The sequence below is a fragment of the Lagopus muta genome, chromosome 19, assembly GCF_023343835.1.
Source record: "Lagopus muta isolate bLagMut1 chromosome 19, bLagMut1 primary, whole genome shotgun sequence".
Classification (NCBI taxonomy): domain Eukaryota; kingdom Metazoa; phylum Chordata; class Aves; order Galliformes; family Phasianidae; genus Lagopus; species Lagopus muta.
In genome coordinates, this window is record NC_064451.1 from 8,244,533 (window position 1) to 8,271,383 (window position 26,851).

At 50.2% G+C, this 26,851-nt stretch overlaps 3 protein-coding genes across 10 annotated transcripts in view; 1 reads left to right on the forward strand and 2 right to left on the reverse strand.

The window, feature by feature from the left end:
* The window catches only part of KCNT1 (potassium sodium-activated channel subfamily T member 1), a 55,262-nt gene extending 41,320 nt beyond the window's left edge, over window positions 1–13,942 (reverse strand). For 5 of the 8 annotated variants that reach the window (XR_007380611.1, XR_007380612.1, XR_007380610.1 and 2 more), the window contains exons 1-2: window positions 13,731–13,942; window positions 2,860–3,039 (exon numbers count right to left, since the gene is read on the reverse strand). Coding sequence is in view for 2 of the 8 variants with exons in the window: in XM_048965789.1 (XP_048821746.1) it covers window positions 2,860–3,039; window positions 13,731–13,876 (326 nt within the window). In the remaining 6 variants the exon portion in view is untranslated. Of the gene's footprint in view, window positions 1–2,859; window positions 3,040–3,204; window positions 3,362–11,730; window positions 11,749–13,730 lie in introns of those variants that run through there. The other 3 variants (XR_007380616.1, XR_007380613.1, XM_048965790.1) reach the window with 3 other exon arrangements.
* A 3,463-nt stretch (window positions 13,943–17,405) lies between these two features.
* On the forward strand, window positions 17,406–19,700 carry B3GALT9 (beta-1,3-galactosyltransferase 9). The gene is made up of 2 exons (XM_048966313.1): window positions 17,406–17,443; window positions 18,015–19,700. Exons 1-2 carry the CDS (start codon window positions 17,438–17,440, stop codon window positions 19,110–19,112), a joined length of 1,104 nt encoding a protein of 367 aa, XP_048822270.1. The 5' UTR covers window positions 17,406–17,437; the 3' UTR covers window positions 19,113–19,700.
* Window positions 19,701–20,916: 1,216 nt separating this feature from the next.
* Window positions 20,917–26,612, reverse strand: PSMD5 (proteasome 26S subunit, non-ATPase 5). Its single transcript, XM_048966312.1, has 10 exons — window positions 26,406–26,612; window positions 26,133–26,277; window positions 25,097–25,210; window positions 24,512–24,640; window positions 23,964–24,073; window positions 23,713–23,855; window positions 23,308–23,499; window positions 22,336–22,445; window positions 22,083–22,223; window positions 20,917–21,625 (listed from the first exon to the last, which is right to left on the reverse strand). The coding sequence occupies exons 1-10, from the start codon at window positions 26,576–26,578 to the stop codon at window positions 21,368–21,370; spliced, it is 1,515 nt and encodes a 504-aa protein (XP_048822269.1). The 5' UTR covers window positions 26,579–26,612; the 3' UTR covers window positions 20,917–21,367.
* Between the last annotated feature and the right edge of the window lie 239 nt (window positions 26,613–26,851).

Here is a 26,851-nt window from a genome sequence, read left to right on the forward strand (position 1 = left end):
TTGTGTCCTCTGGAGATTCAGAACTGAATGACAGTTGATCCCATTCCTGTAATTTAAATGACCTGTCCAGCAAAAATGCCAAGCACAGCATTTAAATACAGCTGCACTACATGTAAATACAGCTAAGCCCAAACTCTTCCAGATGCCTCGAGGCAGTGAGTTCCAAAGATGAATAAGAAGATGTTGGAAGGAACATTTCCATTTGTCAGTTCTAGATTTGCTTGTCATTAAGCTTTTCACTCTCTGTTGCACAAATCCATTTTCCTCCCCCATTTTTCTTCCAGCCGGCCTTTTTGTATTTGCTTCCTGGCTGATTTATTAACATCCCACACACAACATTTTAAGTACTATTTTAATTTTCACATCATTCTACCTGCCAAAGAGTCAACCTTACTTAGTTAGATTGACTACCTTCACCTCTCACAACCTAAATACAGAAGTAAAATAGGAGCCGTGTGTTCCACTGCCTATTCACAGATCAGTTTCTCCAGTTCTCTGGGTTATCTGGACGTGAGCTCTCCTCCTGCCACACCACAGATCTCTAATTACCCACTTATTCCAGCAAGCTCTCATCAGCTCAAGCTCCAGCATTACCTCATTCTTTTACCTCAGCCTGGGACTGGTGTCTTCTCAGCATCCTCTCTGATGAGAATGGATTAATAAATCTCTAACAGAAGTGCTTCTAATTCCTCAGAAGCATCCCATCCTTTCAACCTTCTGCTGACCCCAGAAACCTCATCCCTTTCATCACCATACTGCTATTCAAGGGGCTATTTTTCAAAGGCAGACATTAGAGAGACCAATAATTTTAGCATTGCCTTTATAAAGAAATGAGATAGTTAGTGCTGTGGGTGTTCTCCTTCAGCGTTGCATCTGTAAGTCCAAAGGGTTCTGTTCCAGTCACAATTCCCCATACTGCTCATGCAGGGAATTTTTCCTCAGCAGTGAGCCACCACACTCTTCTCAGTACTATAACAGAGCACTTCAAAGCACAGCTCTAAGTTGCTTAGTATTTATAAGCACAGCACAGGAAAAAAGCCATCTGCTTTTCTTCTGCTAGCCTAAATCAGCTGCTTATTCAGCTCATTTGGAGCAGCCTAATTTACTAGTCACAACTACTGTGGAGTTTGCCTCGTCAGTAAGTATCCAGAGCCATTAAGGGCTTGGTCTGAAACAGGGCCCACAGTAACATGGCCAAGAGCCCACAGCAGTGGCACGCTCACAGCGGGGCCAAGCAGACTACGTGTCAACAGCAGAGGTGCACTCACAGATCTGAATCCCCAAACATGTTGGGAAGTTGTCCCTATTTTCTAAACACAAGGAGAAGCCAGAACAGCTAAAATAACAGCCCATAAAGCCAGAGAAAGATATCTTAAGAAGGAACGCTAATGAAATTGCCAAAACAAAGCACCACAAAGTATCACCACACAAAAAATAAAAAAATCAGGAGACTGTGAATCAGAAACACACAAATCCAGATGAAAATGAAGATTAGGAGTTATGCCAATGAAATGCAGAATAAAACAAAACACAATCTGCCATTGTAGTCTTCTGCATTTCAGTTCCATTTAAATTACTAAATACTAAAGCTATCAAATATCTGAAATTAAAACTTATCCAAATGAGCCATATTGTAACCATTCTGAAATCCAGATATTTTCTACAGCAGAAATTTCCATTCAACTTCTAATTTGAAGCCAGAAATCCACATCAGTGTTTAAATGCCTGATTAGGAAATCTAGGCTTTTAAAATCTGAGGATCACAGACTCATGTTTGAGGGAAAAAGAAAATCAATTCTTATGCAGCCATTAAGGACAAGAATTCTGATTTAAGATATTTATAAATCCCACATTCTCAAACCCAAATTCACATGTTTTGTCTGACACCTGTACACACACAAAAAGAAGAAACCACCTTCCAACACAGATGCAAGAAACTATTGCAACAGTTTTACCAAACGTGCATACCAAAAGCTAACTCAACAGCAATAGAAAGGTTTTTTTTTTCAATGAGAGCTACAGCTCTCCTTGTTTACATCATGCATTGGCACAAAATGATGACAATATTACTGGCTCTCCACAAGTACTGTAGCTCCTTTTTGTTACAAACGGACTAGAAGCCACAATTGTTCTTGTTGTCTTTGTTTAACCGCTCCCCTTACAGAATTCACTTGCAACTCAAGACATTCCTTCCTTTGCTTTAGCTCAATCAACTTAATAACAAATCCTTGCCAGCCAAGGAAAGGGAGAGTTGTGCCACAACCACAGCAGATCTTTAATCACTCAGCTAGCATCAGCATTCTATGCTGCAAAGACATCTTCTGAGAACAGGCTGCCTGAGCCCTACTTCTGAAATAAAGGTATGCACTCACGTCACATTCTGACCATGGCTTACCAGGGAAATACACCGGCCCCTCACCTCACCATCTCTACCCCGCTCATCTCGCAGAAAGCACTCTCTTTTCACCCATCGCCACCCCTTAGTGGTACTCCCACAAACCCCCGCATCTGCCGGCCTGCTGTACCCACAACTCCCAATGTCCAGCAGCACCAGCACGCCCGCACGTGGCAGCCCTGGTTGGCCCGGTACGACCAGGCCGTCAGCACCGCGGAGAGCTCCGCGCCCCGAGGCGTTCAGCACCGCGGAGAGCTCCCGCCGCCCGCCGCCCGCTCCGCGCCCCCCGCCCAGCTGCGCACCCCAGGGCCGGGCTCTGTGCGCCCCCTCCCCTGGCGTACGTTTGGCCCCGGCCCGGGTTACCCTTATCCCCAGGTACGTGCTTTCCCACCCCGCCCGGTGCGTGTTTGCGTGCGTGCTCTCCCTTTCGTCCCGCTCCCGTGCCCCTCGCGCTGCCCCCCAACCTGTCGTCGCTCTGGAAGGTCTGATCTCCCAGCAGTAAGTCACGGAAGCGGTATCGGGGAGGCAAGGGCAGCACCTCGGACTCCAGCTCCGTCATCTTCAGGGAGGCGATGTCCAGAATGACCCCGCTCTTGCGGCTCCCCTCGCCGTCCCCGCCGCCGCAGCCGCCGGGCGACGAGAGCCTGCGAGAGAGAAGGGGGCAGCGGCAATGAGAGGGGTGCCGTGCCCTGCCCTGCCCACCCCCTCAGCCCGCCCCCGACCCGGCACCTCCTCCGGGGCCGGCCCCGCTCAGCCCCGAACCGCGGCCCCGCGCCGAGAGCAGCTCGCGGCCCGACTGCTGCAATTACATTGCGGGGCAGGCGGCCGGGCCCCCCCGGCAGAGCGGTCCTCCCGGGGGCATGGGTGGCGCGGGGCGCCCCGGGGCTCTGCCGTCCTCAGGCGGGCGGGCGGAGCGCAACGAAGGGCACAGCTCGCTGCACAGGGCAGCGCTGAACACAGGACATTCGCTCCTCGGCACAGAAACAACGGAGAGCAAGGGGAGCCAATGGAAAACCCTAGTCGTCAGGAGGAAATAAAACCGCTCGTCGGGAAGAGCTACAGCTGACAAGCAAAGCCAGATCCATCCCTCCTCCCCCTCCACTCCCCCCACAAAGAAAAGTACGGGTGGTGGAGAGGCAGGGAGATGGATCCACAACACTACTGGAGGCAGAGGCACTGCCTCCTCACCAGGCTGCTGGCACTTAAATCATCTGGACAGTCCCATATTAAATGAGAAACCGTGAATGCTGATGAGTCAGTTACCCATCCAGCCACCAAGCGTCACGGCCGGGCGGATTTATCACCCATCCTTTGGTTGTTGATGCCTCTGATCAAAGGTGCAGGAGATCACAATGCCTGGGAGGGATCCAAAGTGATGGTTCAAACACAGAGGGCAGTGTGTGGTCATCTACACTCAGTCTGCCCGGCCACGCAGAAAGGAGATGGAACTCAGCCGACTCTCAAGCCATCAATTGCTGAGAGCTTGTCTTCGCTCTCCAAACCACATTTGTCAACAAGAACATAGCTAATATACTGCTCCCCATGTCAGCTAGAGCTGCTAATTACAGCTGATGAGAGTTATGCTGATTTCACAAGGCAACAAATCAAGGCAGTGCTGTAAAGCCAGCATATGAGGCACACAAGGCAAAAATCACTGGTCCTGATCCTTTGGGTCCTGGCTTCAATTTCAAATTAATCTGTGCCACGAGAGTAACTCCAACTTCATATGCCCTTTGTGTAAAGTGGGACAGAGAGGGAGAACACAAAAGAGGAAATGTGGCACCTCTGCAGCACGCTGATCGTTTGCCCCTCACTTGTAAGCTTGAAGTGTGAGGCAGACAAATAGCTGAAAGGGTCCAACTGCTGCCCGGGGCATTTCCCAGGGTCTCACCCAAAGCCTCTCCAAGACCCACCTCCCCATCTCTTGTACGTGGTGTACAAGCTATGCACAGAAGGAAGAAAGAAGGAAAAGCTTCCAGTAGTTTAACACTAAACGAGCAACAAGCAGACAGTTAACTTTCTGCTGCAGGCTCAGAGATGTGATCACAGGCTCCTTGGATTCTCTTCTCCCTTTAACAACTGGAAGCCCTGTACATAAATTCCCAGCTGAACAGGTTCCAGTGCCCCAATGAGCTGCAGTTGGCGAGTTTCTGGAAGAGCAACCAGCATGCAAAATTTCTGCTGAGCACAGCCCCAGAAGGCAGCACAGCTTTCCCAACGCTTCAGATCATTTTCACTGATATTTTTTTGCCACTTAATTCTGTACCCCCAGAGCTTTCCAAGCCCTTTTAGCTACCATATGCACACTGCAGCCAAGGCCCAGTGCTGAGTAACGCATCTGTGCAGGGTCTCAGGATTCAGAGAGGTTATTCTAAGATAAAAATTGATCCAAAATTTGGTCTTACAGAGAAATTGGGACAAACTGCTGCCAACTCAAGGACTCCCTCTGGTTCGATTGATCTCAGCACAGAAGTTACCCAACCATCTCCAGCTCACATTGCAAAGGAGGATCTAACATTAATCTAATCACAAAGCCACAATTAAGTCTGCCCTCTTTGAGCTTAACTATAAGATATGCCAAAAGAATTCCTCCAGCACAGGCCAGGCCCGGATTTATTGTAGGACAGCACCTTAAAAACAGAACTTCCAGGGAGAGAAAAAATAATAAATAGGACAAATCACTCAATCACCCACTCTCCTGTTATACCTCATAATTGAAAATGGGGAACCAAGTGTTCAACTCCAATTGAGGGCAATTATCGTTGCATTTGAAGGGAGTGTCAGACAGACAGCAATCTCCTGTGATCATTAAGTGCCTGTTTAAAGGAGCACGTCGCTTCGTTTCCCAGAGGAGAAGCAGAAAGATGGGGCTGCACAGCACGGTCACAACAGCTGCCACGTGGACAGGGCAGCTCTGCAGCAGTGGACGCTGCAGGGTGCCAACATGGCCTGAGGTCTGGGCAGGCAGGGCTCAGCTACTCTGCACCCACTGAGAGCTGAGGGTGCAGTCATCTCTATGTCACTACAGCAGGCTTGTGCTTGATTGTTTCTCTAACCCTCACCACATTCTTTTCAAGCCCAAGTAATCCATCTCTCCTGGTCTCAGATCCTGCATCAAATGCACAAAGCAGAGCAAATATTTGCCAATATCCTTTATTAGTGCTAAGAAAACTCCATAAGACCCAGTGGTATCACAAACCCCAGAAGCATCGTTTCTGCTCCGTATTTGCATCCGAGTTTTCCTCTCATCCACAGTCACAGCTACATTTTGAACACGTTCTTTCTTAGTCTCACATATGAAAATCATTCAGAATTTTTAAAATTTGGCACATTTATTTATTCTGGCTTCAGATGAAGGCTGAGCAAGACAAATGCTGCGTGCACCTGTTGGATGAGGATGCCTTTCTCACACAGTGACTGTAAGCCACGTCGCACATCCGCACCTCAAGAAGAAGTGCTATCTGCACTGCACTCATTTCCTCACATCGGCACAGAGATCCATCCCCCCTGCCCAGACACAGGGATTCTGAGCTACAGAAGTGCCACAGCAACACAGACTGTTCTTTCAAGCAGTAGTGCTACAAAATAAAAAATTCATGAGCAAGATTTCTTATTGCATAGTCTTCAAATACTACCAGAAAAAAAACAAAAAAAAGAATCCCAATGTGGCTTATAGCTAAATACAGGACAGCAGCTTTATTTTTATCTTGCCATCCTTCCCTTCCTCCAGAGCCATCTACAACTACAGACACACAGAAAGCTCAGCACTGCTGTGCTCCATCTCTGTTGCCAGTCTCTCTCCCCCCCTTTGGCCGCTCACCGCAGCAATCAGCACCATAGGGGACACCCAGCTGCTGGGAACACAGAGACTGGGATCGCACAGTGTGACCTACACAAGACCTCCCCCCTGATCCCCCTATCATTCACCTGTAGCCCAGCACGATCACAGCACCACTCCAGCAAACACAACTGCCCACAGGAGCACGCTCCACCAGGAGTCTCTGCGCTGCCAGCTGTGGTTTTCCTCCATCAGTGCTGTATGCATGGGCTGCTCGCCGTCCCCTTCATCCCTTGCTGCGTTCCCAGGAAAGCTCTTCTGCCAGCACCACGCTCCCGAGGGATTGAAAGCATATGCAGAAGAGCAGCGAGAGCCCCACAGCTGCCCAACAAACTGCTGGGATGCACAGCCACCAGGGGAAGCTCAGCCTCAGAGAGCACCTCAGGGCCGGCAGCTGATCACAGTGCGTTTTAGGATTTTCTTGCTGCTTTTGACTCTACATGTCAACAACGAGGGAGAACACAACTCAGGTTCCTCTCATGCTTCCACGCATGCTATGCAAGACAGAAACTACAGAGCAGCTTCCTGTATTGGACCATGAACAACCAGCAAACAGCCCAGGGCTGTAGGCAGATCCCATAGCCCCGCATGCTGCCCATCCCACAGCGCCCATGTCCTGCAGGGACCACCATCAGGAGCTCCAATCTCTCAGCAGCACCTCCACCTCAGAGCAACCATCCTCAGCCCTGCAGCCAAAGACTTTCACATGGGAACTCACTGGGCCTCAATTCTCCCTTTAGAAGGGGTCCATCCCCACCTCCCCCCACTCCCTTCAAGAAGAGCGAGATCCCACAGCTGCCATGGGGGTCGCCAAGCTCCCAGCTTGGAGCTGTTGTGAAGGTGAGCTCAGCTGCTGCCAATGAACGCAGCCACACAGGAAATTCTGACCTTTCACTATCCATATTTAATAAAATACATATAACCATCATTTATTTGCTTCTCCTCCTACACCTTTCATGGTTACTGGGTTACAGTTGTCATACCCCCTCTCTTTTTTCCTTCCATCTGAGTGACATCACTGTGGGGTCTCTGCATGGCCTGAATGCACCAGGAGTGCGTGGGCACCATCTCTGAGCCAGGAGCCTTTTGCCAGGGAAGGGAACAGGCAGCAGCTTGGCAGGGCTTCCCCCCCCCCACATTCAACATCTCAAATGTTGCCTCTAAGTGCGGGGCTCTGAACCAAGCCATAAGTCACTGCAGTGAGAATGGTGCCAACCTTCCAAGTAATCAATGAGAAACAAAAATGCTGCAGGATGCATGAGCACAGCCTGCCCTCTCCCTCGTGCTAAAACATTCAAAATCAGCATTTATTGGGGGCAGTCACACAGACCAGCAGTGATGAACTAACAAGTTCGTGCAAGGCGTGAGGTGCTCGATCGCCCTGATTAAGCTCTTGCATCCACATTTGCATCTCACAAATCCCCGTCAGTTGCCCAGAACATCCATGTAGAACTGCTCAGACCTCTGACAAATCCCTCTATTGCTTCGCTTTCGGCATGCGGAGGCAATTTAGCTCCACAGGCCTTGCAGAAAATTTAGCTTTTTGTGTATTGCACTTTGCAAACTAACAGGAAGCGTGAGTCAGTGCGCAACTCCATGAGCATCCTCCCTGCTGGCAATGCTATTTTCTAGAAGACAAAAGTATAAATTGTACCTTCCAGGTCCAGAGTCATTTTTCCTATTAGACAACCCCATATTAGCAATTCAGAGCCACATACCCCATTCCCTTCTGCTCTGATGCATGCACACAGTGTGCGCAGAGGGACAAAGCTCCCTGAAGCTCAAACCCACTATGAAGGCTTTTCATTCCTTTTTTTCCCAGAGAGCAAGAGCTCCCAGCAAAGGTGCACATAAACAGTTCAGGCTGATGCCCACCCCCCCCTCTCCCCCCTCAAGAGGCTGCAAATCCTAAACAATATTTGGGGGGAGGATCTGATCCTGCACCACCCCAGCACTGCTGCTGGCAGTTGAGCCGTGCTCCCTCCTTCCTGGCTGCCACACCACCGAAGCGAGACTGAGGAATGGATGCATCTCTCATCTCCTGTTGTGCATCCAGCAGTGATGGATCCCAGGAGCCCTCCTGACCACTCTGCTCCCGTTCCCTTCACTGCCACAGGGCAGCACGCACTGTGCTGGAGAGGGGACGAACAGGACACACCTGCACAGCAAGTCTTGGTGTTTTGCTTCTGGCACTGCACATCCCATCCTTCAGCCGTGACAGAGTGGGACACCCAACTGCCCAGAGGAGGCAGAAGGAAGCAGGTGGGCAGGTGAAGAACAGGGGGAGGCAGGTGCCAAGGGCTCAGAGCCCATCCTTCAGCTAAGATGCCGTGCAGACCTGCTACAACTCAAAACCATCTCCTGACTGCTGGCCTCTGGCAAAGAGCTCTTTGAGACGTCCTCGTCTTTGCTTGGCAATATTAAGCAGTGCCGATAGCAAAACCAAAAGCAGTGTTTGCAGTGCCTGGTGTAGGGAACAAGGCTCTGGCTCCCTGGTCCTGCAGCTTCAAGGCACCCCTAAATTCTGGGGATTTTTGTTTCTTTGTGAGCACCACACATGGCACCCACAGGTCCCTGCTGGGCCGGGCACGGGGCACTGCTGGGCAAAGTCAGAAACAAGAGAATGGAGAGGAATTGCAAAGAGGGGATGAGGAGAGGAGCAGCACCCAGGGCAGAGAAGGGATCTGGGAGCAGACAGCCAAAACGCTGCTGAGTCCCTCCAGAGCAGCACCCCACAGCAAAACCAACGGCAGCCAAACCTGGCAGAGCACAGCCAGGCAACGAGGCACAGTGGTTCATTTGCAGCCAGTTTGTTCGTTGTGCAAATATGCAAATAGAATGCAAATGAGCTGGGTGTTCGCTCCCAGAGCAGCACATGGCCCCATTTCCCTGTGGCCCCCACAGAGCCCAGGACCCCTCCAACACCTCCCTGTGCTCCGGGGGCCGAATCTATCTAAAGATGAGGGGAGAACAGGTGGAACCCAGACCCAGCGCTGCCATTCAGCCCGACCCTCCCTGCCGGGAACGGCTCCTGGGGGGGGGGGGAATTATCCGAAATGCAGCCATTTTGAGGGCCGAGGCCACTGACCCTGCTGGGAAACCACTGATCCAGCAATCCCTGGAGCTATTTATGGATTAATTATACCATTAAGCAGCATCTTCCCCGTGTGAGCTCCGAGCTGGGGATCCCCGAGTTTGGCTCTTCCCAGCAAGGATGTGGCCTTTTGTCCTCAGCACTTTGCAAGGTGCCCTGGAAGCCCACACAAGTTCCCCTAAAAGCAGAATCCTCCCCAAAACTCAAGAGATCCAGTAACAAGGACGGGCACTGCAGGAAGGAAGGAGCTGCTGTGCCACAAGGCCGCATTGGTCCCGCTGGGATTTCTGAGCTGAGAAACCACCAGAACCACAATTCCCATCAGCCAAGGGTTCCTCTGGGGTCCCCAGCACAGCATCCCCCACCCAGCCATTGTGTTGCTCTACCAAACTCAATGATGCCCAACACTTTGCAGACTCACAACACAAATTAAAAAGTGTGTAAGATCAGGGCACTGCTAATTCTTGCTAACGATCTGCTGGGTAAATTCTCCCCCCCCCCTGCACAGCCCCAACCTGCTACAAGCATCAGGAACAAAAAGGGAGAAGAAACTTCTCGGAGCTCCAGACCCCTGCAGCACGATCTCTTCTATTAGAGCAGAAAATAATAGGGAGGCGTGGGAGGAGGAAGAGTCTTTTCACAGTCGGGATACAAAGACTGCAGAAATGAGCCCCATGAGGCGGGCTGTCAGCCCACCTGCCAGACACAGCCGTGGGCTGAGGTGGGGGGATGGCTGTCGGCAGCAGACAGGGAGCAAACAGAAGGGCAACGCAGAGGCAAACGTTGTTCCTGGGGCCCCACAGGGCTCATCACTGCTCTGTGAGTTCAGGAGCAGTGGTGACGACTCCAAATTACACAGCATGGTCGGGCCAAAATGTGACTGTGAAAAGGTGATGGAGGATCCGTGTGATCTGATGATTAAATGCCAGGTGAAAATTAGCATCAGTAAATGTCGGCTAATACAGAAGGGAGAGAAAAAAAAAAATCACTGTCCTGCACAAGCAGAAGAAGGGCTGCTTATTTAGCAGTCAGAAAAGAGACAAAGACACCGCAGATAACTGCACAGAGCCAGCAGCTGACTGCCAGTGGTGGTCAGAAAAACAAACAGAACATTGGGAGCGGCTGTGACACCACAGGGAAATGCACAGCAGTTCTGGTTCCCCTCCCCAGAGGGCAGAGGGATGGCCGTGGGGATGAGAAGCACTTTGTACCAATAGAGATGAGATAGATCAATAGGAGACTTTAGCCCGGAATGAGAAGAGATGAAAGGGAGATGAGATGGAAAGATGTGACCACCCACCTGTGAGCGCTGAGCCCCCAGCCCCACATCTGCATGGGGGTGGTGCCTGGGGGAGGTGCAGGCACTGCGCTCAGCCTCATGCAGCCCTGTCTGCTTTTATTCAAGAGAAGAATGAATGAGATATTCCACACGCCAGCACAGTTTGGCGGGGATGCAAGAGAAACACAAAGAGGCTCCAAACTAAATGGAGTGCAGCACTTGGGAATTGTGAGCGAAGGTCGGGACGAGGTCGCCAATGGAGGATGGGGAACGTACAGAGAGAGGCTGCAAATATTTTTGCAAAGCAGAAAAAGCCTTGAGCAAGGGCGGTGTTCTGCCTTGGTGCCATACTGGTTCATACTGCATGTTGGGCTACAGCTTGATACATCCTCACTAGATAAAGAGGAGGGGAAGAAGGGGCTCCCAACTCCTCACGTACTCCAGTGAGGGGTGCCAGCACCAGCAGCGTGCTGCAGTGAGGACACAGCACTCAGGGGTCCCTCACTGGGGAAGGCCATCCCAAGAACCCATCCATATTCCTACATATGCCACAAGGTGCTCTCCCACAGCAGTTGTACAGCATCCCCTGGGTGCCCGGCCCTGAATGTCAAGCCTCATTCAGAGCCACTCGCTGCCCTTTCCTCATCAGCTGAGCAAAACAAGAGCAGAAATCCTTCTTATCTCTACTACATAAACATCAAGAATACGTGGTGTGTGGCCCTTGGCTCCCTGTTGCAATTCCTTGTGGAACAGGGAGGCTGAGGTGCCCCACGGCTGTTGCAACCCACACCGGTGACTTTTGGAAAGGCAATAAATGCCTGAGCCCATCACCCAGCCCAGCAGAACTGTTACTAACTAGCTGCAGAGCCCAGCTCACTGAGAGCTTCCATCCAAGAAGCATCTCCCCATTCATTTCTGGAAGTGGAAAAAGAAGCAGCTGTTGGTTCCAGGACTGCACTCCCACAGCACAGGGATGGGTCACAGGCAGACTCAATGCACGGAACCAGGAGCACGAGGTTCCCCCCAGCCCCACTCCCGGCCCTCCCCACGCTCACCCAGCCGCTCCCAGCCCAGCTCTGGGACAGGCAGACTCTGCCATCCCTGGAAGAGGTTTAAAAACCGACCTGAGAAAAGCCACATCCGTCAAAGACAAAGACGCGATGTTCCTGAGCTCCTCCTGCAGGTGTCACGGTGCTCACCATCCCATTTCACCTCTTCCTTCTCAAATAACCCACGGGAGGCAGCGGGTGGCGCAGCCGCATCCCCTGCGCACCGCTCCTCTCCCTCCGGCTCCCGACTCGCACAGGGTGTGTTTGTGTGAGCCCTTCCACATGGCCCCCATCCATCACTGCTCCGCACCCGTGCCCTTACATGGGCAAGGCAGGGGGAGAGCAGCTCTGGCCCGGAGGAAATCCTCTATTCCCTAAATGACAGGTCCCTGTGTAAACATTTACCCAGATTTCCCATGATGTAGGGAAGCAAAATTTAGGTTCTTCGTACCCTCTGAGTATTTGCTCTCCAAACATACTTTTAAGTGCTTTTGCTGTTAACTCCTTTCTTCCTGACTGCGAGGAGCTTTGGGGATGCTCACCCACTTATAAAGGATGGGGGGAAAGCACAAAGACATCTACACATACAGATGGTGGTGACAGAGAAGATGGAACCTGTTTTGAACCATCCCTAGATTTGAAGAGTGAAGGGACAACAGAAACATCACTTATCTCAGAGGGGCCAGCATTGCTGCCAAAGTCCTCTGAACACAAACCTTCAGTGCCTTCTGCACACAGCAGAGCTGCAGCTGCACCAGGTCGGAGCCAGGGGCCAGAGCAGCCCTGCAGGCACTGTGCTGGGTGCTGGGCAGGCACATAGAGATAGAATGTGATGGCACTGCGGCCTCCACAGAGCTGGAGGGGGTTACAAACACACTGAGCTGTGTAATCGTAATTAAAACCCAGGCTCTTCTCTACATATTGGAAAAGACAGAGGAGAAGACCTTTGGACGAGTGTTGTGTTGTCGCATGTTACATGAGGATAAATTACACTGAGCAGTACTGTAGAATAAATAAAAAAGAGCAATAGCTGCAGTCTCAGCTTGTCGTTTTCCTGTGTTGTTACAGCCGCAGTCCCCCACCAGCTGCATCCCCAGCCCAAACCTGCTCACACACACAGCTGTACTCCATAATCTCATCAAGGACAGGGTCTGAAACACACCACACACAGGTGTGCAATGAGCAAAGTGGTTCCAGGAGTGCTCTACAGCTTCACCACCACCCTGGAACGCCAACAAAGCCTAGACAGGGGGGCAGACAGACGTACAGGCAGACAGACAGCATATGCACATAGGGGTGATGCTGTCCCAGTCCCTGAGGCACTGCAGTCCCTCCTTTGCATGGCACATTGTGCCTCTGGCAGAGGACAGCAGGAGGTGGTGACAGGAGTTCCAACCACAGGAACCAATGTTCAACAACTGCATGTTACCCGGCCAGCAGCAATGCTTTGAAAGTGATAGAGTTCATCGGCTACACTGCTGCTTATCTTCCTGTCTAGTCTCTTAGGAACAAGAGATGGTGTCCCTAAATCACAGTGAGATGTCGACATAAAAACAACACCGCAGTCGTCCAACTCTGGGCACAAACCCGAGTCCTTATCCACCAACAACAAACTGATGCACCCACTTCATTTGTCCTGTTAATATCTGATGAACACGAAAGCCAATGATCGTGTTACAGAGCTGCCAGAAAAAGCCGGGGTTGTCCAGCAGCAATGCATCCCCCGTTAGATGGGCGCTGGGCACGCAAAGATGGCATCACCTGCTGTGACCCCACGGAGCAGCTCTGCCCGCAGCCCCAACCATCGTAACTTCGGCACAGAACCCACCCAACACAGAGCCCAGGCTGGGACGTGCCACGCTCGGCAGCGTTCGAGCTTCTCCCTCGTGTGCATTGCGTGGTCCTCGGGATTCACGACCGCTTCAGCGCTCGGGGGCCGAATTTCCCGCAGAAACTTCGTGCCGCGGGCAGGGACGAGGTCTCGGTACACCAGGGGTCCCGACACGGCCGCCCCGGTTCTTCCCTTCCCTTCCCCTCCCGCGGTACCCGGTGCCCCCTCGACCCCTTAGCCGTACCTGTGGGCGCTGCCATCGTCGTAGACGAAGGTGCGGTTGGTGTAACACTCGGCGCAGACGGCGGCCCCGCCGCCCGCCCTGCCCTCCGTCGGCGCCGCGGGTTTGTAGATCCCCTGCAGGCTCCGCTCCTCGCCCGAGAACGGCATCAGCGCAGCGGCGCGGGCGCCCGGAGGGGCGAAGCGGAGCAGAACATCGGCGCCCCGCACTGCCGGAGCCTCCGGCCGGGCGCTGCCCCCGGCGGGCGCGGGCGGCGGCGCGCTCCCGGTACCGGTGCCGCTCCCGGTGGCGGCCGCCCATCACGGCGCGCCCCGCAGCAGCCCGCGGGTCGGCCGGGCGCTCCGCATGCTGGGAGAGGCGGCGGCAGCAACAGGTGCCGGGAAGTTGGGAGGCGGAACGGGGGCGGGAGCGGTGTGCCCTCAACGCACACCGACACGGCTCGGCTCCCGCCGTGCTGCCGCCCGGGGGATGCTGTGGCACGGCACGGCACGGCACGGCACGGCTCGGTGGGGGTGCCGCCACGGCGCTGCTCCCTCTGCCGGTGCCCGCTGCGGTCCCGGCACTGCACGGCACGGCACGGCCGCTGCCCCGCGCTGCCACCTGCCGGCCGCCCCGCCGCCTCCCCCGGTGCGAGGGATGGCTTTCTGTTTGTTTTATTTTGGATAGGGTCGCGTCAATATTTGTGCCGGGCGCCGGGCCCGGGCCGTGCTGCGCGGCCGGTACTGATCTCCCGGGGGGGCACCGCTGCCGTAACGCGGCCCCGCCCGGGCTGGGAGCGGCCGCTACCCCCGGGAAACGGGTAACGGAGCGGCCCCGGAGCGCGACGCCCCGCGCGGTGCCGCAGCTCCGCTCCCTCCCCAAACGCTCTCCGGGTTTACGCCGCTTGCCATGAGCAGACTTTGTGTTTCTCTCGCAGCATCCCTTCCTCCTCCTCCCTCTCCATATGGGCTCTCCTACACTCGGAGTCGTTTGAGAGAAAAGCGATCCGTGCCGCCTGTGCCATCCGTCCATGTGACGCTTCCTGACCCAACGTGCTTTTAAGAAGTTATTCTTCATTCACTAATTGCCTCCCATTAGAGGGTGCAAAATGTTAATGCGCAGCTCTGCGAGGAGAGGGGGCGGCGGCGCGGTGACACGCGGGGTGAGCACAGTCTGGGGGAGGAATTACTTAAAATTACGATGGGGATGGGTAGGAAAAAGATGTAAAAAATGGAAGAGAAAGAGCCAGAAGGGGAAAGAATCCTCGTGCACAGGGACCTGAGCCGGGAGCGTGCGGCTGCACTGCACAGATAGGGTTAAATAGAGCCAATAGGGCTGGAGAGCCAATGGGACCGTGTGGGCACTCATTGCCTTCAGCCTGAAGGTTGCCCCACGTCGTGTGTACACCTCAATGACAGCTGGCACGACGTCCCACACAGTGTCTGTGCCAAAGCAGTGCCGGCTGCTCCTCCCCAAGCTCCCTGCCCCTTCCCAGCCCACAGCAGGGCTTCCATCCTGCATTTTCTCCCCCTGAGAGCCGAGTTCCTCTCAGTCAGTGCTGGCACTGCCCAGAGATGCTGCCCTTCCCCTCCTCCAGTGCTTTGCTAACCTTTATAGGAATGTTCACTTCTCTTTGGAAAGCCATTCCGGCTCCAGCCAGCAATGCCCCATGCATCTTTCCCAGCAGCTGCAGTTTAATGCAACCTTGAGTCATCGTGGGGCCTGTGCAGCCTCACTGCGGGATCACAGGGGGCACAGCCCAGGGTGGGGGGCAGCTCGGATCTTTGTGTCTGGAGGAGCAATAAATACATCTGTGGGAGGCGATGGCGTGGATGAGTCAGAGGCAGAGAGTCGTTTGGGGAGGAACAAAGGAGCAAAGTCCAGCACACCTCCATGCTCTGGAGCCAAGCAAGGACTGAGGCTGTGTCTGAGCTCAACGTTTTGCAACCATTAATGCTCTCTCCATTCAGCTGATATTTAGCTCTGCGTTTCTGATGCTGAACATAATGCTGAGAGAACACACAGAGAGTTTGAGCTGTCTGTATCGAGAAACACAGCGGGAGATGGTTGTCAAAGCTGTCATTGAACTCAAGAAGCAATAATCAAACACACACATAGAGAAAGATAGAGCTCTGTAATTCCAAGCCTGATGTATGCAAAGAAAGAATGAATGCAGGGAGCTTGGCTACAGAACATATATTCAGTGTAGTCAACTGAGTCAAGTGAGCCATGAAATAGGAAAAAGATGCCCTTCCTGGGATGCAGAGGGGCTGAGCTATTTGTCAGCTCTCCAGTTTGCTGGCTTGTTTGTAAGTTCTCCACCTTCATTTAACATCCTGAGGAACATTAAATATCAAAACCCAAATGAAATAAACGCAATTAAGCTCTGTGAAACCATCTCCCCCATCACCTCCCCAGCTTTGCGGAGAATTCAGGGTGAAGAACCACTTGCAGGAGCTGAATCATAACTGTCAGCAAAAACATCTCTATTAGGTGACTAAGACCAAAACTGTTGTCTTCCTCTATTTATCACCATCGATGCTGTTATTAAAACCCAGAGGAGCCCCTGTGCAGTCCCTGGTGCTCTCTGCACACAGGGAGGTGCCCAGACCTGAGCTCAGCCCCTCAAGGACGTGGAATTCCCTTTTCTGGAGGCTATTGAGCCTCGTGAGGAGTGAGGTTTCTCCTAACACAGATAAATCTCATCAGTTTAGCCATAAGGAACAGCTTTGGTTGGAAAACAGAAATCTGCATATATTTTGGGTGCACACGTGGCTGTTTGAATCAAGCCCTGCCACCACAACACTGAGCAGAAGGAAGGGCTCCAGCACTGCAGGCACCATGCTGCGTGTAATTGCAGCAGGCTGATGCACATGGGGGGCTTATTATTGTTTTAAAAACGCACAATTGGGAAAGCCAATATTTGTAATGGAAGAAGTTTCAAATACCAGTGTTTATTTGCTTATTAAATAGTTTAGCTGGAGACAGAGCATCTTCAAAGGAGGAATTTTTTTTTCTCAGAATGGGTATCTGGGGCTGTAGAGCTGTATTATTATACATGAAAAATATTTCCTCATCAGCTTTTTATTCCGGAGAGCACACTCAAGTGACATTACCCGTGCAGACAGCTTGCCAAGCTCCACAGCACAGCTCTGTGAGGGCTGCGGGGACCCAACCCTGCTCCAGCCAAAGCTGAAGCCCAGTGGGCAGCCCAGAAAGGAGACCTGGGTGATCCCATTGCTCACAGCAGGGCACTTCTCCTACCCCCATTACAACAGTTGCCCAAGGAGAAGGTGGGACTCTTTTCCCCCCATGGTTCCACGCTACTTTTCGGGGGTGTTGTGGGGATGCCCCAGGTGCCACCACCACCACAGCACCAACATGTGCAGCCCTTTAGAAGTGCAAGTGATGGGTGGGCAGACAGCACAGCCCTGTGACACAACGGCATTTCACTGAAGTGCCCCCAGTGCAGCTGCACTCTGTCATTCCCCCAGGACCCCACAGACATCACACAAACCCCTCCTGAGCATCAACAAAGAGCAGAAGGAAAGGCTAGAACCTGGCTTTATGTTTGCTGCAGCTGCAACACAATCAGCCACGGGATCATCTTTCCTCCCCCCAGCAGGAGAGGTGAAGCTGTGCATGGGTATGGGGAGGTAACCCAACCCTGCAGCCCCAGATAGGCGCTGCCGCCCGAGGGGACGCTGCTCCGGGAGCTGCTGCCCACAGCCATGCAGGTGGGTGCCCAGGTGTGGGGTGTGGGCACAGCACGAGGCTTGAGGTGCATCCTACAACTCAGAGCCAGCACTGGGTGGGGAGCAGCTGGGCCAGCAGCACAGCAGGGAGCAGGAGAGGTGGGGAGCAGCCCTGGGCTGAGGTGGGGCTTGGTCCTGAGTGAGACAGTTCAATTCCATGCAGTAACAGTTCCCCTTTTCTCCTTACCCCTTGTCCCATGGTTCTGTCAGATCAAGTACCAAGGCTAACCTCTGAGGATGCAAACTGACCTTACAGGACTTCATTAATATCTCATGCCTTCAGAAACAAGCTAAAACAGGCAGAAAGCCATTCAAATATTCAGTTATTCCTCAGCATATCCACAGATAGATGCACAGAGATATTTAATCTACAGCACATTAATGTCCACCTCAGCTTAAGCTCTCTCTGGTTTGTAGGAAGCAAAAAGCTGGAGACTTAATAGATATACACATCTACAAGCCACAGTTCCATTTTGCCTGAATGTATCATAAGATGTACTACGAACGTGAGACAAAATTAAATGCTCAGCACCCAGGTGTGTTTCTTCCCCAGCTGTGCAGACTCCGGACCCACCAGTGGTGCTTTGTCCTGTTCAATGTCCTGCTGTTCCACATGCTGCTCTTTGGGGCAGACTTGCTGGAGGAATACTTCCTGCGGTCGTTACCTCTCTCCTACAGCGATGCAAAGACCCTGGAGATCAGGGAGCGGGCCAGGAAGCTGGACACAGCCCTGCTGAAGGCCAACCTCTCCAGGTCTTACACTGTCAGCAGCACAACATGCTCTGATCAAGAGATATTTCTGCTTGTTTTCGTCTGCAGCAGCCCAGGAAACAGGACTAGGCGCAACGCCATCAGGCAGACGTGGGGCAATGTGACAGACACCACGGGTTATGCTGTCCTCACCTTGTTTGCTTTAGGAAGGCCAGCTTCGGCAGAAGCCCAGCAGGAGATTGATGAAGAGTCTCAAAAGCACCGCGATATTATTGAGGGCAGCTTCATCGATTGCCCTGCGACTCAGACACAGAAGATGATGATGATTGTGGAGTGGGTGGTGACTTTCTGTCCTCACGCAAGGTATACTCTTAAAACGGACGAAGAAATGTTTGTTGGCATTCCCAGCCTGGCTGGATACTTGCTCAGCTTGACTCAACTAGAGGATGTCTACAGTGGGAGGGTCATCCACCAAGGGGTGCCTGACAGAGACCCCCAGAGCCCCAGCTTCGTCCCCATCCATCACTACCCAGAGGAGTTTTACCCGGATTACTGTGACAGGAGAGCCTTCGTCATGTCGCAGGACGTTGTGCGCAAGGTGTTCGTGGCCGCCCAGGAGGTGCCAACTTCAGTGCCTGCCGACGTCTTCGTCGGGATCTGTGCTAAGAAAGCTGGCATCACTCCCATCCACAGCTCTCGCTTTTCCGGCGAAAAGCACATCAGCTACAGTCGATGCTGCTATAAATTCATTTTTACCTCTTCCAACGTGAACGAGGATGAGCTATTTAGGGATTGGAAGGAAACAAGCGACGGGAAAAACTGCTCGCTGCTGGAAACGTACTACAGCCTGGTGTCCTGCAGGGTTCTGACCTATATCGATAAGTTCAAACAGTTTAACTTGGACAGAATAACAAGTGAAGCTTTCCATTTCTCTGATTAAAGCCTAATTTTTGGGAAGGAAGGCTGCATTTCCTTCCACCACTCCTTCTTTCTTGTACATAGTCAGCAATCTCCCCTCCAAGTTGGCTTCTTCCCTTCAACAGCTAATGAATTACTAATGCTATCGTGTTGCAGTAACAAAAGCTTTAAACATATTCTAGCTGCATGCCCTTGTACATGTGTGTGAAGCAAGTAAAACAAGAACAAAGAAACATGGTGTGCACCCCGTGTTTTCCTTTGTACATAAAGATACACCACCAGTAACATGTAAACCATTTGGCTATAAAAAAAATGTATTGGCATGTACTGAACAGGTGTAGACCTGAGCTCTAAGCTCAAAAACCTGAGGCACACGTGCATACAAATCCCTCGTTTGGCACCTCTGTATTTTAATGTATTGTATTTGGCACACAAACCATGCAAAACAGATGTTAAGGACTTGACACAGAGAGCAGCCTTCATAAGCAACAGCGGAAGACGTGCACAGAAGTGACTCATGAGCTGCAGAAAAGGTTTATACTGATTTCCGTTACCAAGATTTCAGTGCACAGCTCATCTAGAGCTACCAGCACAAGAAGCCATCTGGAATAACCAAGCTCAACCCCAATACAAGTGTAAAGTCACATTCTTTTCCTTTTTAGTGCTTTCATGTTTCTCCATACTCAGAGGTTCACACAGCTCCTGTGCTCCCTCAGCTCACAAATGAGACAGTACATACTGTGCTTCCCACCAGCAGATGTTTATTATGCACACTAGGATGAAGTGAGAAGTAGCATAACGTTGGATGACAATTTTTTGTACATATCTGATCATAAGTAACAAAGCAGATCACCTGCATTCAGATAGCTTGTCAGACAGATTCTCCCCAACTATCCAACTTCTCTGAGCCCATTCAGTTCCTTGCCAGCAATGTTCTCTTGCCAGCAACGTTTTGGCAGGCAATGCTAACATCTCTGCTGCAGCCTGAATGTACTACAAGCAATAGAAGAGTTACTGCACAACCAGACAGCTCAGCCCACTTCGTTTGGCAGCATGAGGACACCAGGCAAGTACTTTCCATAGATGCACAGCTGACTTCACACACTAAAATAAGCCCCACAGCAGTCATTTCATGTGTTATTATGCTCCCTCCACCTTGTCTTCGGATTTATGTCCCCAACAAATCCAAGACAGACCTCCAGTATAAAACACACTGTGATCTTCGTTTATGGACCGACACATCGGGGGGGACAGAAGGGACCCAGCCAACCTTGCACCTCACCCATCACCTCCAGAGGAAGATGAAGTCTCATGAAGCACTACATTTGTACCCTAATTCAGTTCATGCATTTGAACATAAACACTTTGTGTTCTTACCCCTTTTATTCCAACTCAGGCAAATAAAATTGGTACTTCTTTAAATAAAACATTAAAACATTAAATCTTTTTTTAATTAAAAAAAATGCAAACAGTTTAAGATTTGGTTCTGAAGTAGACTTGTAGCTGGTGCTCCTGTTCAGCAAGCAAACCAAGCTGCCACAGCCACAGTTAACGAGGCAAAGCTCCCAGTTTGGTTTTATAGATCAGCTTACTTCTGTTTGTTTAAGGATTAAGTGTTTGTTTTTTGTGATCCTCAGTATAAAATGTAAACGATGCTCAGGACTTATTTAAACATGACTTACTTCCAGCAACCTGATCAGAGAAGAGAATCCAGTTTGTGCTCCCTCATGTGGACAGAATGTGACCAGTTTACTCTTAGCAAGTTTCTGACAGAACTACAGCTGGCTAAAAGAATATTTTCTATGCAAGTGCCAACCTTGGCAGAGATAAAAAAAAAATGTTTTTTAAAAAAGAGAAACTATGGCAGCATGTGAGGTTACAAAACCTCAACAGTTTTTTGCCTTTTTTAATTTTTTTTTTAATTGTACTGTGATCTACTGAGAAAACATGATAGGAACTCTAACCTCAAAACAGTTTAAGTAAACATTGACAGCTTCTGCACAATAAGACACAGTCAGCAGCCAGCAGTGCTCACTGCACTCACTTGACTCAGAACAGCACACGGGAAAACTCTGCCAGGAGATCCCATGAAAAATTACATTGTGCCCTGTAAGAATTGATTTGCTCTCATGACCCTCATTTCAAATGGAGTCAAAGTGCTTCATGTTCCTTTAAAGAGACACACAGCTCCTGTGTGGGGAATCCTTCACACCTTACATCTTAACACCTATCTCAGTAACGTGGTTTGTAAGAAGGGGAATTGAGACATCAGTGACTTTACTCTGCTCCTTCCACAGCTGTAGTAGAAACTGCTTTGACATAATAAGGGCCTTCATTCAAATAAGCCCTAAGCCTCAGGTAATACTGATTTCCAAAGATTTCTGCAATTGTTTTAGAGTTTACAAGGGCCTTCACCAGTTCATACTTGGCGTCCTTGGAAGCTTTGTCAGGTTCCACAGATCTGTCTACAATGTATTCCACAAACCCTGGACTGTTGAGCATCAACTTCTGGGCCCAAGCTTGATTTGCAATAGCCTAAATGTGAAGACAAAGAGAGAAAGAAAATTCATCTTACTTTTAAAAACACCCCAAAATCAGTAACACAGTAGAGAGAGCAGAAAAACTTAAATGGAATATTAATTCCACACAGTATTTACACAACTACCATCTGAACTGTATTTATCACTGGAAACCAAGCACAGTTCAGTGCTTCTCTAGCATTTTAAGTGAGTTATCAAAGCAGTGACCTCCTGTATAGGATTTCAAGGAAAAAAACCTTTGAATTAAAGTTTCTAAGAAAAGCACTGCAGACATGACTGATTTGCTGTAGTCATTAAATGGTGAACACAAGTGAGACACAATGGAAAAGACATTTATTTCTGACTGCTTCAGGACTTCATATAATAAAACACCACCGTTTGTGACTGAAGAGCCTGAAACTGCATGACAGTACAATTCATGACCAGATCTTTAATAAAAGAAAGAAGCTTACAGTGAACACCCTTAGAGCTCCACAGTGCAGATCAGGGAACGGCTGAGTACTGATGCTCCTGAAGAGTTCCAGTGGTTGGCTGGACAAGGATGTGAACCATGACTCAGTCATTCTTAGAAGGTCTTCTGTCTGCTGCTCTGGCTGCACAGATCACAGAAGTGTTCAGATATGAAAGGTTACTTAGAATTATGAGTAAGCCTGCACACAAAGGCCCACCAATTGACCAGAAAACAAACCCACCAAATAAACTTACAGGCAAGTAGAGAAGAGATGAAACAGCATCCAAGCATCGAAGCCGCAGCTCCGTGGGTGCATTCTTTGCCTGGTGCCCTATTTTGTTTAACAGATTCTGAAATCTGCTTCCTTTGAAAGTAAGAAAACAGTTCCTTGAGTAATTCAGGCAGACCTCAGCAGAAGTACAACGTTACTGATCTGTTACTTTATACAACACTCTCCTACCACTGATGTAGTATATAAAGCCTGAGAAAGAATACCTTGATCCACTGGAACAAGAGCACTGAAAGATTCTCTCTGCTTCATACAGACCTAAGATGGATGAATCCAAAGCTTTTATGTTTGTTCTGTGGACTATCCAGAGATTTCCAGAAGCAAAGTTATTTGTCCCAGATAACTGAATCGCATTGGGAAGCTCAGACCCTTGTACATTTGTGATTAGAAATCCCCAATCCCAACCTACAGTGCTACAACAGTTATCTGTTGTATGTCTGCTCATGCTCATTTTTCACTGAAGTTCTTCACTTTGGACTAGCAGCAAAAAGAAAACAACAACAACAAAAAACCCAGGACCTACTTTCAATCATTTGAACCATTTTATCTTAAGAAAAAAAAACTGCAGCCTTTGAGAAGAAAAAAAAAGTGACACTGCACAATAGCTCATATTTTTCTCACCCTGCTGAGAAGGCCATGAGATAAGAGAAACAAAGGAATCCAAAATGACAGGTGTACTGACAGTCTGTATGCTGCAGCTCACTAGAGAAGAGTGTCTCCAATAACACCAGCATTCTATCTGGGAGGCATTTCACTCCGCCATGCCTGACAAGGCAATTAAAAACCTCCTTATCTGCTATAATGCAGCTATTTGAAGAGACAAGCTTGACTGCTGAATAGGTTTTTCAACTCTTTCCTCTATTACACTGTTATCAATACACTTTTTAATAGTATAATACACTGAGAAAATGTTATTACCAAGAAAGATGATACTAACTTGCTTTCTGTAAAACCTGTTTGCCTTCCACACTTGATCCCAGGATTCCTAGCGTGTCCACAGCGACTCCAATCATGGTTGGATCGTGACTTTCTGCCATTTCAAAGACCTTCTCCATAAAGACAGGATATCGCTCACAGATCTGCTGTGGGCTGTCGACAACAGCCAGGTTTCCAAAGAATTTAATAAATCCTAATGGAGACAACAAGAAACAAGTACTCAGAGTGGAGTAACAGCATAAATTAAGATAAATGAAGCCTATTCTTTAGCATTTTGTGCACGTGCAATGTGAATTCTGCTATCCAAAGAATTCAAGGGCTTTGGAAACAGCTTAGTAGTCCTCCCAGTTTAACATCTAATACTTGCAAAGGGTAACCACAGGAAATTAGGAAGGCATGATGTAACCTGGTAAGTAGAAGCCTGAGAAAGGATCAGATTCTGCACCAATGATGATGTTAGAAATTTTGTCAATCACTCCTTGCTGAGCAAGATACTGACGTCCATGGGGAGTATGAGCCAATGAAGTCACCATCTCTATGCACGTGGCTCTGTAACAGACAAACAGTTTATTTGGTCTTCTGTTTACAGGGGGTTATTTTGAGGTCAAGCACCATGGCTTCAGCAGTCTGAGAAATCTCAAATTCACTGTGACGTACCTGACCAGAACATCATCTCCAGTCAACTCTCCAATTAAGTCTGATATTAATCCACTGTTTGCACAGTAATTAAGTGAATCCGCTGACACTGAAGAAATCTCAACAATTAGCTAAATAAAAACACAGGAGAAAAGAAGGTAACACTACACCTTGTATATCACAATTCACAGTAATGGCCAAATACACCTCATAACACAGATTAACCCTTTATACATTAAATACAGTTTTATCTTTTCAGAATTAATCTAAATGCTTGCCTAAAACAGGCTCCTGCAGAGCTGCAAGTTGACAGCACACACACCTGACTTTTCTTTAAAAGATGAACTGCTATCCCCATTAGGCTCTAAATGGCTAACCTGCATTATTCCTCCTTCAGCATGCATTTCTAAACTGACACACTGCTCAGCATCACTGTTTCTTTCCCACACCTGAGTTTTTAACAGCTCTGCACAGCAGTGCTGCATTCCTCCTGCTCCCTTCTCACCTCCACAAAACAGACATGAAGAAAACTCACATAACAGTAAGGACAACGTGGATCCCATTCCTACCTCATACACTCTGTACCGAACAACATCATTTGTTGCCATGACATTTTTCAAGTCACTTAATAAGCTGCTCACAAACAAAGCCTCTAAGCCATCTTGTGTCTGGGCTATTCTTGAGAGAGATTTGATGGCCTGTGAACAAAAACAATTGCTTGCTATAATAACACAAAGGGAAGAAAACGCAGGACGATTTGATTTAGCTTCAGCATTCTTTAATAACGTATTAAATCATGCTATTTGTCTAAAATCCTAGTTCTCATTCACTTTTCAACAAGAATTATTCTACTGCTGACAAGGGCTAGCTTTAGTTACTGTGATTCAAACCTCCAGCATCAAATGTGGGCCTCTAAGTTCACTTATGCACCAATAGTTACTGGAAAAAAACAGTTCTGGGTAAATGTTTTTAATCATATCTAAGGATATTCTGGGCTTAAGTCACTTATACATTATATGATTATATGATTATAAATGTCTTCCAGGCAACCTGAGCTCTTTTTTCCTTAACAAAGAGCAGCAGCTGACATTTCAACAACAGCAGAAGAGGCATTCTGTGCAGCATCTACAGAAGAAGAAGAAAGCAACACTTACCTCTTTAGCCACTGCTATTTTCTCACCACCAATGCAATTTATTATCTGCCGTAGTAGTTCAGGAGTGTTGAGAATTTCTCTAACAGCATCTGAATTTTCAACAATCCTCCCAACCTATGGGTATAATTAAATAAAGTTATTGAATAACACCGTAACGGCCTTTTTTCTCCTACGAAGAAAGGTTGAGTGAACTGGGCTTATTTAGCTTGGAGAAGAGAAGGCTCTGGGGAGACCTAATTGTGGCCTTGCAGTACTCGAAGAGAGCATACAAACAGGAGGAGGAATGGCTGTTTACAAGGGTGGATGGTGATAGGACAAGGGGAAATGGTTTTAAACTGAGACAGGGGAGGTTTAGGTTAAATATTAGGAGAAAGTTTTTCCACTCAGAGGGTGGTGAGGCAATGGAACAGGTTGTCCAAGGAAGCTGTAGATGCCCCATCCCTGGAGGCATTCAAGGCCAGGCTGGATGTGGCTCTGGGCAGCCTGGTCTGCTGGTCGACGACTCTGCACATAGCAGGAGGTTGAAACTACATGATCACTGTGGTCCTTTTCAACCCAGGCCATTCTATGACTCATTTTGTGATTTTTTTCCCCCCACAAGGGCTGGATCAGACACCCATCAGGCAAAGGGAATCACCATTTCTGGAGGCACTCAGAACAAAGCAGGCCAGCAGCCCAAGCAGCCTGCTGTGACCCTGCTTTTAGCTGGGATTGGGCCTGTAATGACCAGAGCTCCGTCCCAAACTTCAGAATCATAGAATGCCACAGATAGGAAGGGACCTGAGCAATACAACATTGCTGCACTTTGCTCTATGGCACCTGCTGTCGGTGCTGGCTTATAATGCTCTACTCAGAACAGCCCATAATAAACAGAAGGTTCAGTTACAAGTGATCTCTGTCCAAACAGAGCTTTATGTGTTATGGTTAGCAGGCATATCACGAAGCTCACACGCTGCGCAGTAAGAGCAGCAGCCTGCAGCAAAGCACCCCAACAGTTGGAATGACCACGGAGCTGAATCCCAGATCACGGCCGTACCTGGGATATGGAGAGGATCTTCACGGAGTCGTCGGGGTGGAACAGCCCCTTCCGCAACTCCTCCCGCAGGTTCTGGATCACGTAAAGCGGGTCCAGGGCTTGCAGGAGCCTCTCCAGGACGGCAACGCAGGCGGACAGCTGCTCCCTGCGCGGACAGAGAGAAACCCCTCACCGGGACCCGCACCTCGCCGAGAGGACGGGGCCGGGAGCAGGAGGAGGCACGGGAGCCACCGCGACAGACGGGGGGAGGCAGGGCCGGGCCGGGCCGCTCACCGTTCACTGGTGCCGAGAAGGTTGAAGAGCGCTGCCAGGTGCTCATCGCTGAGGCGGGCGCGCAGGGCGGCGGGCGGCACGGCCTGCACGGCGAGCCGCAGTGCGCGCAGCTCCTCCAGAGGCGCCTCCTGCCGCGCCGCGCGCTCCAGCAGCTCCACCACCGCCTCCGCCATCTTGGCGCCGCCGCCAAGTCCCGCGAGATCGTCGCCCCACCCCTTCCTCCTCTTTAGCAACGCCACCCCGTCGCTAAGGGTCCCTTTCGCGTCCGCAGCGCAGTAAACAAAATGGCGGCCGTGCCCCGCCCCCTCGTGACCTCCGCCACCGCCTCGCGCTGCGATTGGACGGGGGTAAATTGGGGGCGGGGCCGGCGTTGTCGCGCCCCGTGTGAGGGGTGTTGTTGGGGGGCTGCGTGGGGCGGTGGGGAGATTGTCCGTAGGGTGGTGGAG